Source organism: Apis cerana, linkage group LG11 (genome assembly GCF_029169275.1).
Source record: "Apis cerana isolate GH-2021 linkage group LG11, AcerK_1.0, whole genome shotgun sequence".
NCBI lineage: Eukaryota > Metazoa > Arthropoda > Insecta > Hymenoptera > Apidae > Apis > Apis cerana.
In genome coordinates, this window is record NC_083862.1 from 2,150,819 (window position 1) to 2,166,245 (window position 15,427).

At 23.9% G+C, this 15,427-nt stretch overlaps 1 protein-coding gene across 2 annotated transcripts; it reads left to right on the plus strand.

Annotated features, from left to right (window-relative positions):
* Positions 1–1,316: 1,316 nt before the first annotated feature.
* Positions 1,317–15,011, plus strand: LOC107997244 (protein yellow). 2 transcript variants are annotated; one of them, XM_017055697.3, is made up of 6 exons: positions 1,317–1,733; positions 3,324–3,532; positions 11,161–11,300; positions 12,303–12,632; positions 12,804–13,053; positions 13,398–15,011. In XM_017055697.3, exons 2-6 carry the CDS (start codon positions 3,331–3,333, stop codon positions 14,336–14,338), a joined length of 1,863 nt encoding a protein of 620 aa, XP_016911186.1. In that variant the 5' UTR covers positions 1,317–1,733; positions 3,324–3,330; the 3' UTR covers positions 14,339–15,011. The 2 variants fall into 2 exon arrangements, with proteins under 2 accessions (XP_016911186.1, XP_016911188.1); XM_017055699.3 differs by lacking the exons at positions 1,317–1,733; positions 3,324–3,532 and adding an exon at positions 7,455–8,031.
* The last annotated feature ends 416 nt before the right edge of the window (positions 15,012–15,427 follow it).

The window sequence follows — 15,427 nt, forward strand, 5'->3', positions numbered from 1 at the left end:
CTTCTCTCATTCGAAAAAAAAAAATTCGAAAAATTAGTTATTGAATAAGTCTCGTTAAAATAACCCTTAGGGGTTTTTAAGAAATTGAATCAGAAATTTCATAATATTATTTCAATTTTTAGATTCCATCTTATATGATAGTTCGTTCATATTATGTATAGAGAATATGTATAATCTCAATCAGAAACAGATAATAGACCTACTCATTTTGAAAAATTTTTAAATTTTTAATTTTAAAATTATTTAAGAAATAATATATTTTTGAAATAACAATAAAAATTTTTAATTACTTAAAGATTTAAATAATAAATTTAATAATAAAATAAGATTAAATTATTCAATTGAATATCGTTGAAAGCATCAAGTATTTACATAACTGCTTATAAAAGTTTATATTATGAATGAAAGAGCTAAAAATCAAATTTATTATGTGATATATAAGTTAAATTAATATATTTCTTATATTTCATTGGATTTTTCAATTAGCTATGATAATGTATTATAATTTATTATTTAATTAATTTATTCATTGATTAAATCCACTATATTCAGAATAAATTATTTGATATGACGTTTGAATAATGATTCAGTAAAATATATAATAGTTATATTTAAAAAACTGTTTGCAATAGTCTATTATTGATTTTTAAAAAGTAAAATTTTACAATAATTTATTAATTAACAATATTTATCAATAAATTGACAAATTATAAATTATAAAATACAAATCTTACTTTTATAATTTCATAATTTTATATAATTTTATATTATATAATATATTAAAGATAACATAACCTAATGAACTATAATTTATAAAATTATTTACTTACTTGTAAAACTTCATTTATTTTACTATTCGATTGATTAGTCGATCTATTAATATATTATATCCAAAAAAAATTATTATTAACTATTATTATTAATTATTTAACTTTCTAACTTATAAAAATAATAGTAATAATTCACTCATAAAATATTAGACAGCGTTAACGCAAAACGCCCTCTTGCGTATTCCTCATCATTTTAATACTTGCATCGAAACTTGCGATTTGAAATTTTAAATAATAATAGTCGATGAATACTATCGATGAAAAACTTAGTTTAAATTCTTTGAATCCTAATAAAAATATTTCGATGTTACACCCATTTATTAAATCAGATAAAAATAAAATTACTTTGGAATGCAAGTATCGTTTATTATTCAAAACAAAATAACAACTGAAATAACAACTGAATTAGATGTATTGATAAAATTGTTTATGGAAAAAGAAAATGACGAAATGAAAAGTGGCAAGTGTAGAAAAACGCAGGTTTCAGCTTTCTCAGTTCGGCCGAACTATACAATCCAATTACAGTCTGGTCATCGGTCCTCGAGTGTCAGTCTACGTGATTAAGTAATCTCGAACGGTTCTGTGCATCGTTTACTCTTCTGAATCTTGAATAATAATTTAGAAAAGGAATTTTATAAAAAAAAAATTACAAGTTAATGAATATTTTTTAATATAAAATTATTAGAAAACTTGTACAAAGATAGAGAAACGAAGAAAAAATTTTTTAAACATTTTTCTATGAAATTATTTTTGTATAATTCAGTGATGCAAATTTTGTGTTGAATTAATTCGAGAAATTAATTAATCACCGAAAAGGAAGAAACTTTTAGAAAAAATACGAAATAAATATAAATTTTTTATTTCATATTTGTGCAAGAATAAAAATAAGACGCAAAATATTAGGTAAGTCGATGAATTAGGTTATAAACATGGATTATACTTGTCTTGATAATCGATTTTTAAAATAATCAATTTGGAATTGACTTTCTATTAAGTTCGATTTTGTTTCTTAAATAATGAATGAAAAATTCTATTTACTTTTGTTTCTTTCTATTTTTATTCTATTTTATTATTATATTATTATTGTATCTTTTTAAATACGAATAAGGTATATTTAATTATTATAATTGTCTTTTTAAATACTTAAAATAATTCATATTACTTCCTTTTTCTTGTTATATATAAATTATTAGTGTTTTAATAGATAATGAAAATTTATTATTATTTTTGCTTATTCGATATATCTATATTTAAAGAATATCTAGATTAAGGAAGTAGAGTTCTGAAACTGAAAGTTCGTATTAAATTCAAATGGTCTCGCGTCATTTGTTGAACGAATCACTGGAACAGAATAGGTTAATGTTTTCAAACAATATGGATCATTTGTTTCTCTGGATTTTTCAGTTCAATTAGTTCGATAACCATGAGCTTGACTTTAAAACAATCGAGATGAATTGTTAAATATCACCTTGCTTTGATATTCGAATTTTGAATTTTTTGAACGATTCGTTCGAAAATTATATTTAAATAAGTAATACATAGTGAAATTTACAATAAAGTGAAGAAAATATATATATGAAAAAAAGGGAAAGCGTATCGAGTTAATTGCATCTGATTTACATGCGTGAACATACATCTTTCTCATTCGATGTATTTGATAGCTTGTCTTTCAATTTTATAGGAAAATTTTAATTTATGAAAGATTAGCTCATTAATAAAATAACGCAATTTTTGAAATACAATAAATATAATTATTTATCATTTATCATAATATATAAAAATAAGTATTAATAGTAATAAATTTGATCTTAATGGATTAGAAAATAATTTATGCAAATATTAAATGTTAATATGAAATTGATTATTTTGATATATATTCTTTCTGATATCATTAAGAAAATAAATATGATGAATATTTTATGATACAATTTTATGATACTATTAATTTATAATTTTGATGTTCTAAATTATGTATTATGTTATCTTGCAAAGTAATATTGATATTACTATATTAATATACAATATAATTTTACTAAAACTATATAATTTTTTTTTATTATATTAATAATATTTATATTCTTTTTTCGATTAAATGAATAATGTATTCTTACGAATAGAATATTTAAAATTTTTGAATGTTGCATAAATTAAATAAAATAATGTTATTAATTATTTATAAAATAATATATACATATATAAAAAAGTTAAAAAAATTTCTTTAATTATTTTATTTCTCTCACAAAGTTAAAACTCAAATATTATTCATTATTAAATTTACAAAGATATATAAATTGAATTTGTGTTAAATCTAAATAACACATTTCCATTACAAATAAGAGAAAAAATATTGATAAACAACTGCAGTTATTACGAAACACGAATGACAATGTGATGGCATTAAATTCTTGTTCACGTTTTTCTACACTTTCTCGATGACTCAATTTCACGGGTTAATTGAAACACAAGAAGTAACCTCTTATTTCATTCCTACAGACATGCCATGGCGAGAAAAAGGAAAAGCATTGAATCCAGTGAATGGTCTAAAAATTCATGGATATCTACAAGCCTTGCCAAAAAATCAAATAGTTATTCATTCGTATCTCCTACTCATTCTTTCACTTATAACTTGGAAAATTCTAATCCAAACCATGAACATTCTATGGTTCAAAAAATATGTAGAGACAGTGGTTCATCCAGTACAAGTAAGTATAGATGCTATTTTATCAAATATCAATAAAATTATAATTAGTATATCCAATAATATGTAATATATAATATTTAAAAATATAACATTTTTTAATTGATTAAAATTATTATTTATTTTTAACTGATTTAAAATATTATTTTAAAAAATTTAAAGAAGAAAAAAGTGAATGTTTATATTAAAAAATATTTTGATTATTTATAAATTCAAAATAAGAAATTATTAACGATTTTGAATTTAATTCGATACTCTTGATATTTTTTTGAAGAATAATATATTTTATGGGGCATAAATTAATAACATTGATAAATCAAAAAAAAGAATTTATAAGAATTTATTACAAATTTATATTAAAATAAAATGATAAATATTTTACAAAAATTATTATATTATAAAAATTAAAATAATTATAAAATTGAATAAGATAATAAATGGAAATATTTTGTGAATTTTTGAATTTTTTATTATGATATCTGAGATGAAAAATAATTTTTTAATTAACTTCTAAATTTTTAGTTTTGTTTGCAATTTAATAATAAATATTAAAGAAAAAATAATAAACTTATCTAATAGAAGTATAAAAAAATTTTATTAATTAATAAAAGTTTAAAGTCTGCGCAAAATTAATAATATTATCAATATTAAGTATTGTCAATATTATTCATTATATCTAAAAAAAAATTGAAACGAATTAATTAACTTAAAAGTTCCTGAAAGTCCCAGTTTTTGAATATTATCAAAAATAAGTGTACTAATAGTTCGAATTCTTATCAAGAAAAAATAAAAATATAAACTGAAGTTAACAAGAAAATTATATGTCATTACGTAAAAGTTAGTTTTGAATTTCGTCGCGCAAAAAACAATAGTAGCAACCAACCAGTGTGTCCTCGTAAAAATAGAATTATGACGTGAAACAAATTGCTTCCCGGGAAAATGTGCTTACACGCGCGATTGTTCTACACATTTTTTACCACTTCGACGTGGCAACAACTATCGCTATTCATAATTGCATAACGCACTCCTCGCTTTCACGAATCGAACGATATGTGCTACAATGTCAAATTCACTCGAATTATCAGTTAAATAAAGTCGAGTATGCAGTTAAAATTTTTAGCTTAGATTAGGTTAGATTAGAATTTCTTTTTTATGTTTCTTTTTCACCGTCTTGTTATAACTTTTCTTTCAAAGGAATCGCTGTTAGATACAATTTCACGCAGATAAGATTTTGAATTTTGTATATTATTTTTTAACTTTTTTCAATCCTATGTTAATATTTAGATATTTAAGTATTTATTACATTTTTTTATTTGATATAAATTTAGATTTTTATAAATTATAAAAGTGGAATATATATATTTTTTAAGTATCATAATATTTATTTTGAATTCATATATATTTTAACATATCATATACATTTAAATTTTCTATAAATACATAAATATTCTTCTAGTCTAATTATATTTTTTCTTAAAAAAATTTCTTTAAAAAATTTAGATAAAATAAATATTATATATATATATACCATCACAAAATTACAAAATAAAAAGTTATATCTGCATAATGTATAGTCTTAATGTAAGAATTAAAATTTAAAATACAAATGTCTTATTTCTCTTATTACTCAAAACTGGTTCCAAACGTTCATTAAGCAAGTGTGAAATGCTGTTACCTTGAATGGATAGCAATCTATAGGGAATTTCAATCTTCCTCGTATTTAATCCATCTCTGTCTCCTCTCTTTCTTCTCCTTCTCTTCTTCATCTTTCTTCTTTTTCTATTTTTTCTTCTTTTTCCTTTTCTTCATGGCTCACGTTATATCTAAGTACCTCGATCGAAGAAACTAAAGAGTTCTCACGAGATTAATGCTGGCGTAACGATGTTCCAATGCATTCGGCCGAAGATTCCTCATTTCGCAACGTCAAACGATTGCTCAAAACATGCTCTAAATATCGAGCATCGGCGCAAGTAGCAAATTCGCTAAATTGTAAGAAATATTATGGTTATAAATGCAAATTGTACAAATTCAATTAAATTTTTATTAATAGTGTTACATCATACCAATTATTTTTATGTTATTTATAGCAATAAAATGAATATTTCAATTTTTTTGTACGTATGTCAGAATTAATGGATTTTATTTTACCTGTTTTTTATTTCAACAAAGCTTTTCAAATTCAATTATCTTAAAACTTTCGAAACATTCTTAATTTATATAAAAAAAAAAGATAATAAAATTCGCTTCGAGCATATTTTAATTTAATAATTGAATGATTAATTGTAAATTTTATGATAATAGAATTTAAAATTTATTATTTTATACTTTATATTTCGAAGATTTATATTTTCTTTTGATTTCATTCATGATGATTTATTAAATTACTTTCAAATTACTGGGGAAAATAACGAATAAACGATACGCTATTCCTGAATTCCCATATACATAACATTATATTATTCTCACTGCACTCATTGCTATATTAGGTAGAAATAGTGACTAGATTTCCACCAAAGATAACTGTTGCATTGTGTCACGTGACGTGTCTCTGTTTAATCTAGCAATGATAATGTAACGTCACGTTATTCTTTTTACTTTTAATTTAGAAATTCGCCAGAAAGGAATTGAACCACTTTTAATAAAAGGAGAAATAATACATTGTTCTTGTTCGGTAATTTTGAGTATGTGACATCATACTCTCTCATTTGGGAATAGTAGAAAGAACAAAAATTAATTAGAAAAAATAAACATTCGGTCATCATATTTACGTTTTTATAATTGACAGTGTTGCTTAATGTAAGAATAGTAAATACATAAGGTATGTGATTTACGATGTGAAGGTAATAGTGACGATTATATAATGATTCTGTAATTAATTGTTATTTGTCTATGATTATCTGAATTATTATTTAATGATTTTGAAATTAATTTTAAATAAATATTTAAATTTAAATTGAAATTAATTTGATTTTAAATGTAAAAATAGAAGAAAATAGGATAAAATGGGATATCAAAAAAAAAAATTTTATTGAATTATTAGGAATTTTTTATTAAAAAAAAAATTTTTGTCAAAAAAATAAAATTTCCAAAAATTTCATTAAATTCTTTTTTTTTGTTTTATTTTTGACATAAATAATTATAAAATCTTTATTTTTTTCATTGAAATATTAACATTGTAATTCATCTTAAGTAACATATATGAAAATATATAAAATGATAATATTTATTATATTAATATTGAATCTTTTGAAATAATTTTCTCTATTTGGAAATTAAATCATTAATTAGCTATAATATATTGCCAAATACAATTTCAAGATTTCACTCGAATTCAGAAATTTTAAAAGAATGTCACTGTGAAAGTAACAAGCCATGAAATAAACTTATTTGCAACCATAATAGCCCATACGTAGCCAATTAAATCCATTCTCAAGTACACTCAAATGTCACAGAGAAACTGTTCTATTAGTTTCTCTACTTTCAAATGAAGGCATCAAAAATAAATTCAATAAGTTCAAATCAAACAATAAATTCTTATTGAAATAATTTAAATGAAATTTTTATTTCGTTTTTATTATATACAATATTCATCGAATAATTATTTATTTAACATGTAAATTACTTCAATATTTGCTATTTTATTATCTCTTACCTCTTTATTATTTATTCTTTATTATTATATGACTTAATCAAATTTGATAAATAAAATCATTTGACAATTTTCAAATTTACTTGCAAACATCATTTATATTTATATTTCTCAGTTTATTTCAACCAATTATCTCTTCCTCTCGTCTCATCCATCCTCTATATTCAATAACCATTTTTTATCTCTCCTTTCTATTTCAATTAATTACCTCTTCTCAAGTAAAATTTTACTCAAATTCATTTGCAAACATCTTCATTCCCTATTTTATCCCGATTAATCATTTTTTTTCTCTCATTTCAAATAAAAAGAGGGCACAATCCTGATTCAAAGCGTTACACGTTCGCAACGTTCAAATGTTTGGCATTGTTGCAGATATAGGCGGATCCCTTTTTCTACATTTCACGAACACGGGCTCCCATGAACCCGCCGCCAATGACCTATACCGCGGACGAGAGGGAAAATCTTCTCTAAGAGAAGGGATTCGCCATTCTCTCCTTTCGTAGTACATCTAGACACACTTATGACCCGGATAGTGAATATGGCAGTCGAATAACATCCTCGCTCTCATCCCAACTGAACATCTTCATTTCATTGTCGCGTATTCTTCGTTTCCACGACTCGCGATTCTTCGTTTAGAATTAAAAAAAAAAAAAAAAAAATAAAGAAAGTAAGAAAGAAAAAATTCCTCCAAGTTTTTTATTCGAAAAGAAGGAAATAAATATTCCATTCGTAAATGTGGAATACTTTTATTGTTTTGATTAGTTTTCGAGCAATTATTGTGGCCAAGGAAACAGAAAGAGTCAGTGGGTCACCTTGAGGAAACGCTCTTCGTACATTTGAGGAATATATTTCAGGTACAAAGGGATTATTGAAATGATATTTTTTTTTCTTTTTATTTTTCTTTCTCTGTGCGATTTTATATTACGTTGAGAATTTGTATCGGTGAAATATCGTCAGAGTTTATTGCCTGCTAATTTGTGTTCTCCGTTTTACTTTCACGAGGATGAGTTGAATGTAATGTTGATTGGGATTTATTAAAGTTTGAGTTAAATGGGTGAGTAATTGATGATTATTATAAGTTTGTTGAATTTTGATTAAGGATGCGATTCTGAAATCTAAAATTTTCGAAATTTTTTTAAATTATTTCTATGACTTGAAATTTTTCGAAAATTAAAAAATTTTGAATTCTGGAATTCTCAAAGCTTTTTGTTATTTTTAGAATTCAAAAGTCAGAAAGCTTTGAATTCTAGAAACTCTCGAAATTTTTTTTCGTTATTTTTGTGATTTGAATTTAAAAAATTTTTTAAATTTTCTATGAATTTCAGAATCGAATAAGCTTAATATTATTGCGAAAAAAATACTGAAAATTATTCCATCTAACTAATTTTCTAACTAATGAATTAATTTTAAAAAATTATAACTTTGAAATTTTTATTCTAGGATTGGTAATTCATAAATGTTATTTTAATTAAATGTATCTAAAAAAAATTTTATTAGTGAAATTTCATATACTTTAATATATGAGTACGTATACGATGTTTTTCAATTAGTTTAAAAGATAAAATTGAAATACTTTTTTTGATTGAAACTTGATAACTTGCATGTAACTTGATGTTTCTCTCTTTCAACAAATTGAACAAATTAAGTTTACAAATATAAAATATTATAGAAACAATTCAATTATTAGGAAAGAAATATTACCAATTAAAAATTTAGAATTACTTTTCAATTTATAGTTAGCTTAAATTTTCTACTAATTTTGTAACTAATTATCCATAAACTGCGCCTAGTCGATTATAATTTACAAATTTTAACTTGCAAGTAGATTTGAAATGTATATTTTCTAAATGTGCAATGATTTGTTTAATTAAATTTTCTACATTTAACACGAATCAAAAGTGATTCAGCCTTCTAATCATTTATAATCAATCCAATTCTTAATCTTAGAAGCTTGTTTTACATATGATATAAATTCTTCATTTCTGAAAATAAAAATCATTTATTTTTGCAGTCTTTTAATCAAATACATAATTACAATAAAATATAATTTTTTTTTAATTTTTTGAGACTTAGATTAATCTAAATTAATTAAATTAAATTAAAAATTTTCTGAGTTAAGAATATCCTTATTATTCTTTTTTTTAATTTAATTTACAGATTTCGTGAATTTCAAAATTTTTGTTGATAATATAAGAATCATTAAATAGATTGTTTTTATAATTTCCTCGGAGAAAGTATATTCGGATGATATCACCTTGAAAGTTGTTGAACCACAAAATCATCTCTAACGTGTTCACTTTCTTTCAAATTTCATCAGTTTCCTAATTAGCTGAAAGTTGTTTGTGTTAATTATTATAGTACATTATTATAGTATTTCACAAACGATGATGCAACTATTTATTTACAAAAGGTATAGTTAATACCAATTTTAACTTTCATTCAAGCGGTTCGATGTTTGATGAAAATTTTTTTTTAGTTTCTTTTTTTTTTTAAATAAATAATAATATATAAATGAATTTATATTATAATTAATACAATGTAATAATACTTAAAAACAGATGATTATCTTGCCAGGATTAAATAATGAGATTATAATGATGGAAAATATCGTGTTCACGTATTTTATAATGATTAATTCTACAATTCATTGAGTTTTCTCTATTTTGATTATTCGATTCTTTATTTTTCTTTAAATAATAAAATATAACAATCATTAATTATTAATTGTAAATTACTCTGCAAAAGGATTTTACAATAAAAGAATTATCAAATTATAAAATTATCGTTTATTAAAAATGCACATAATGCATATAACTTGGAAATATAATCGCAATAAACTAGAATTAACGAAGCATGATATTCATTATGATATTTCAAATCGTTGGAGGGAAGGTAAAACAGCTATAAACTTCTTTAAAATTGCTTTCAACGATTTAAATGAAAAGTATTCGTTTTATCCATTTAAAATATCCGATCAGGATCTCGTCTCGAAGTAGGATTATTAGGGCTATAAACTTGAGCAAGAAACATTATGCCAAGAGGTATCGATAGGAAAGTAACGATAACTGTAGAAGCTTGTCACGATATCGCCAATGAGACACCATCGCAATCGCAATTCTCACTCAGTCTTCTTATTCTGTCGATAACTTTCATGGATCCAATTTAATAAGAAACAACGTTATGAATATTTTATCGCAAATCAAAGATTTGTTCCTCTTACAGAATATTTTCTGTGATATTTAACATTACTTTTATCATTGCTTTTTGTTCCCTTATTTTTAATTAAAATAAAAAATGAATATACGTATGTTACACATATAACTATTATTTTATTTAACAATTTTCCATATATCTTAATTATTTATTTAAATACATTAATATTATTTTTATATGTCAAAATAATATTTTTGATATTTTTTTTTAATTTGAAAATTTAAATTTCATAACAAAAGTAAAGAATTAATTTATAAACGAAAACATTAGATAAAGAAAAAAATGACAAAGATATGTGGGATATAAATAATAAGAAACTACAACGAGATTTAAACTTATATAATTCTCCTAATTAGAAATTGGAATTTTTTACATTCTGTGATCTGTATTATCCTCTTATTGTTAGTTCTTTTTAATTGATAATAGCTCTATTTAATCCTCAAATGGTCGGTTTTCAGAAAGTAATTAATTATTTTTATAATTTATTATTTTTTATTTCATCTTCTTTTTTTAAGTATTTATTCCATTTTATTTGTTAAAAATTTTCAATTGAATTTCGATGATCATCTGAAAAATATAAACAATTATTTCTTTCCCTGAATGAATTATATCTGCTATTCAAGTACCGTACGATATATAGATTACATAACAGTTATCAAATTCACGTCGCTCGAAGCAAAATAGTTACACGATAACCGGGTCAACGTGAACTTCGTTGAGAAATCGATTGAACGAAGGTCACCTATTGAAATCTTTCCTTTCTTTTTCAGGTATGGCGAATGTGGTTCCGTGGCTGCTATCAATATGCCTGTTTGGCCTGCAGGAGATCGCGATCCAACCTGGAAGCAATGCGCTTTCACGCAATCTTGAAACAAGCGGTCAGAGAAGTGTGTCTTCGGGCTTTCGCTCGGTAAAAACGATTTCTTTCTAGATAAAGTTTGAATACAGAATATTAATATATTTGCGATTTTTGAGACGTCTGTTCTAAAGATTATAATTAATAAAAAAGTTTGTATATAGAGATATCGATTGAAGCTTTTTTTTTTTTATTAAATTATGAGCGATTTAATTATTTGCGTCAGATAAAATGAGATGGAAATATAAAGTGCAATGACGAATATAAAGAATATTCATGAATATATAAATATTCTGTAAAACTGAGAACGGCAAAAGATTATTTACAAAAATTTTTATTTTAATCTTATTTTAGAAGATTGAGATAAATAATTGATTTAACATTAAAAGGAAACGAAATTAATTGAAATTAATTAAAAGTATATATTTTTACATAATAATTCATAGTTGATAAGAATATTTCAATTTTTTATGCAAATTTAGGATTGCTGTCTAATTTGCATAAAAAAATATTTATTTCATTAACAAGAAACGATACCTAAAACATATAATTTATGAATATATAGAATATTATAAAATATTATAGAATAAAAAATTTAAAAATTTCTTAATTTTTATTAACTATAGTTTATATCATTTTTTTTTTTTTAGATATATTACATAATTGTTAAAATTGTCAAAAACGGATTTGTTCTCTCTTGCAAGATGCTCAATGAAGTGATTGAGAAGAAACATAATCATAACAATATAATTAATTTTTTTATAAAAAAAATAAATATATAGAGATTAATTTATTACATATTTATATTTATATTTATATCATCTCTATGTATTCATATATAGAAAAATTATGTAATGCATCTTTTTATACCAAATAACTTTTATAAGAATATTTTTTATAACTTCAATATTTTAACATATTCTATTGTTCTCATTTAAAAGAAATCTATATATTATCTTTTATTTTTATTATAAAATTACATTATCATATTAATCAATAATTTCATTAATTATATATTTGTTGATTAACAATCTTATTCAATGTCAAATATTTTAGTCTTTAAGAAATTACAAAACCTTGATATCGAGTCATGACGAGCTTCCTGGCCACATAAATTGCGACTCATCCAAGTTTGACGAGGATTTGATGAACAAATTGCCCACCACTCCAGAATACAACAATCATCTTTATGGCTCAACACCAGATTCGAGAGATTATTTTTCGAGGCCTTTCGAGAAAAGATTGCATTCGAGGTTACCCGGAAGAAATTTCAACTTACTCAGGACAGATGCAAATTCGGTAAATGAACTAGAGTCTCATGGGTTTAATTACGATCCAGGTCGTGGACACATCGAAGACGATTATGTTGGTCCCGCTATGGAATTAGTAAGTTTTTCAAAAAAATCAAAATAAATATAAATATATTAATAACTCAATAGAATTAAAAGAATTAAGTTAAGTTAGGAAATTTCTGAAATAAGTAAATTTTTCAAAAAAAATCAAAACAAAATAAAGTCAATTGATTTAGTAGTACAAGAATCTTTGATAATTCGATAGGTTTACGCGTGGTCCACTATCGATTATACTTATGACAGTATCGAAGCTCGAGATTCGGCTATCTTCGATGGAGATTTTATAGCTGAAAATAATTTACCTTTGGGACTCGAAGTTTGGAGAGATAAAGTGTTCATTACTCTTCCAAAATGGAAAGATGGTATTCCAGTCACGTTGAGTACCGTACCCAAACATTCGAAGACAAAAAGTCCAAAATTGAGACCTTATCCAAACTGGGAATGGCATACAGTAGGTTAGTACAGTACTGTTGGATCATCTCACAAGTAATGGCATTTAACCAGCATCAAATGTTTTTATTAAAATTTTAATTTTTATTAATTTTAATGAATAACTATAATAATAAAATAAATAATAATAATATCTATTTATACATATGTTTAATTATTATTTATATTATTTATATTTACATATTATATATTATTTATATATATATCATATATTGTTTATACATGTATGTGTAAAGATATGCTTCATGATTTTCTTTTTTTTTGTCTAATTTACTTAATAACTATAATAAAATATTATGTAAATTTATATTTCTATAAACATACTTCTAATATTAATTCTTATTTTTAGGGAACTGCGATGGATTAACTTCCGTCTTCAGAATTCAAGTGGACGAATGCGATCGTCTTTGGGTCTTAGACTCTGGTAAAGTGGATATAGCGAAAGGAGGCAACCTGGCTTGTCCTCCAGCGATCTTTATCTTTGATTTAACCACAGATACTCTTATCAGAAAGTACATTATACCAAACGAACAAGTAAAAGAAGACTCCTTGTATACCAATATCGTTGTAGATATCAGAAACGAGGATTGTGGCTCAGCAATAGCTTACATCTCCGACGTGTTCCGTTATGGATTGTTAGTATATGATTTCTTCAAAGACTCCTCTTTCAGAATTCAACATCATTTCTTCTATCCTGATCCTTTGGCTTCTAAATATGAAATTCATGGTTTAAAATTCCAATGGACAGACGGAATTTTTGGAATGGCACTAAGTCCAGTGGATATTCACGATGACAGAACGCTATTCTTTCATCCTATGTCTAGTTTTAGAGAATTTGCTGTTTCCACGTCTATTCTTGGGGACAAGAAGACAGCTGAAGAAAATACTGATTACTTCATGCCTATTGGCAGACCCAGAGCCAAAGATTATGGTCATTCTTCAGGTTCTGTGATTGATAGAAATGGAGTAATGTTCTTTAACATGGTGACTAGAGATTCTGTCTGGTGTTGGGATACCAGAAAAGAATACATACCTCAAAATCTTGGTGTCATAGGTACCAGTAATTTATCTTTGGTCTTTCCAAATGATATCAAGGTTGACCATGAATATGATCAAAATGTATGGGTGCTCTCTAATAAATTAGCTATGTATCTTTACGGAAGCATCGATAGCAGCAAGATTAACTATAGAATATTCAAAGCCAATGTCAAAGAAGCTGTCAAAGACACTGTTTGCGATCCTAATTACGTTGTGCCTGGTTCTGAACATGGTTATGACGAAATTTGTTGAAAATGATTTAAAAGACATTGATGAGAGATATGGGATTATATAGTGAAGAAAAATATAAATATTTATAAATAAAAGATAATGAATATTTATAAACATTAAGGAAAGAGGATAAAGCAATTATCCAATCTTTTTTGAATTATAATTTCCTTTTACAATATTCAAATAATTTGCTATTCTCACTTCCATATAAGCTAACTGACACTGCCTTTAACTAATGAAAAAATGACTTTAATATACTTAAAATACGGCAAATTATAATATTGTAATTATAATAAAATAAATATAAAAATTATCAATAATAGCAACAATTCTCCAAGAATTATTTAACGATAATCAAAGGCAAAGATTAAGAACTAGAATGGATAGCAATTGATTCTCTTATTTCGGGAAAGCGAATATGAATAGATGTTATAATTTTGATTATAAGAAATTGAAAGAGAAAGCAACTACCTCGAATTCGCTTTCTTCTGAAGTAATAGAAAAGTTTCATATTTTTAAACTCTAAAAATAAATGAATTCTAAGCATTTATTGTGTTAATTGATCACATTGATTCGTGATCAAGGATTTAGTTTTATTTTATATTAGGAGTAATGAACAAATACTCATGATTGGGTAATGAAAGAAAATATATTAAATCAATTATCATCAAATAAAAATATTATTAAAAAAAAATTGTTTATTCTTTATTATCTATTATATAAGAAAAAATATTTTCCCATTTCCTTTTTAGGTAAATTGGTAATAAATAATAGTTTTAATGTATTATATTAGATTACCGAATGTATCAGATTTTGAAATAAATTTTTTTCAAAAATAAGAAATTACATGTAATAACTAACTTTTCGATTTTGTTTAAGATTTATCTTATATAAAAAATATAATCTATGAGAAAATAGCACTCAAAATTTTTTCGGAATTTTAAAATTAAAAATTTCTCGATATTTTCTTAGGAAAATATAATCTGTGAGAAAATAGCAAGCAAAACTTTTAACTAAATTTCAAGATTTAACTAAATTTATTCAAATTCAAATTCTATCATAATATTTATCTGTGAAATACTTAGCAATAATTATTTTTCACCGTATCTT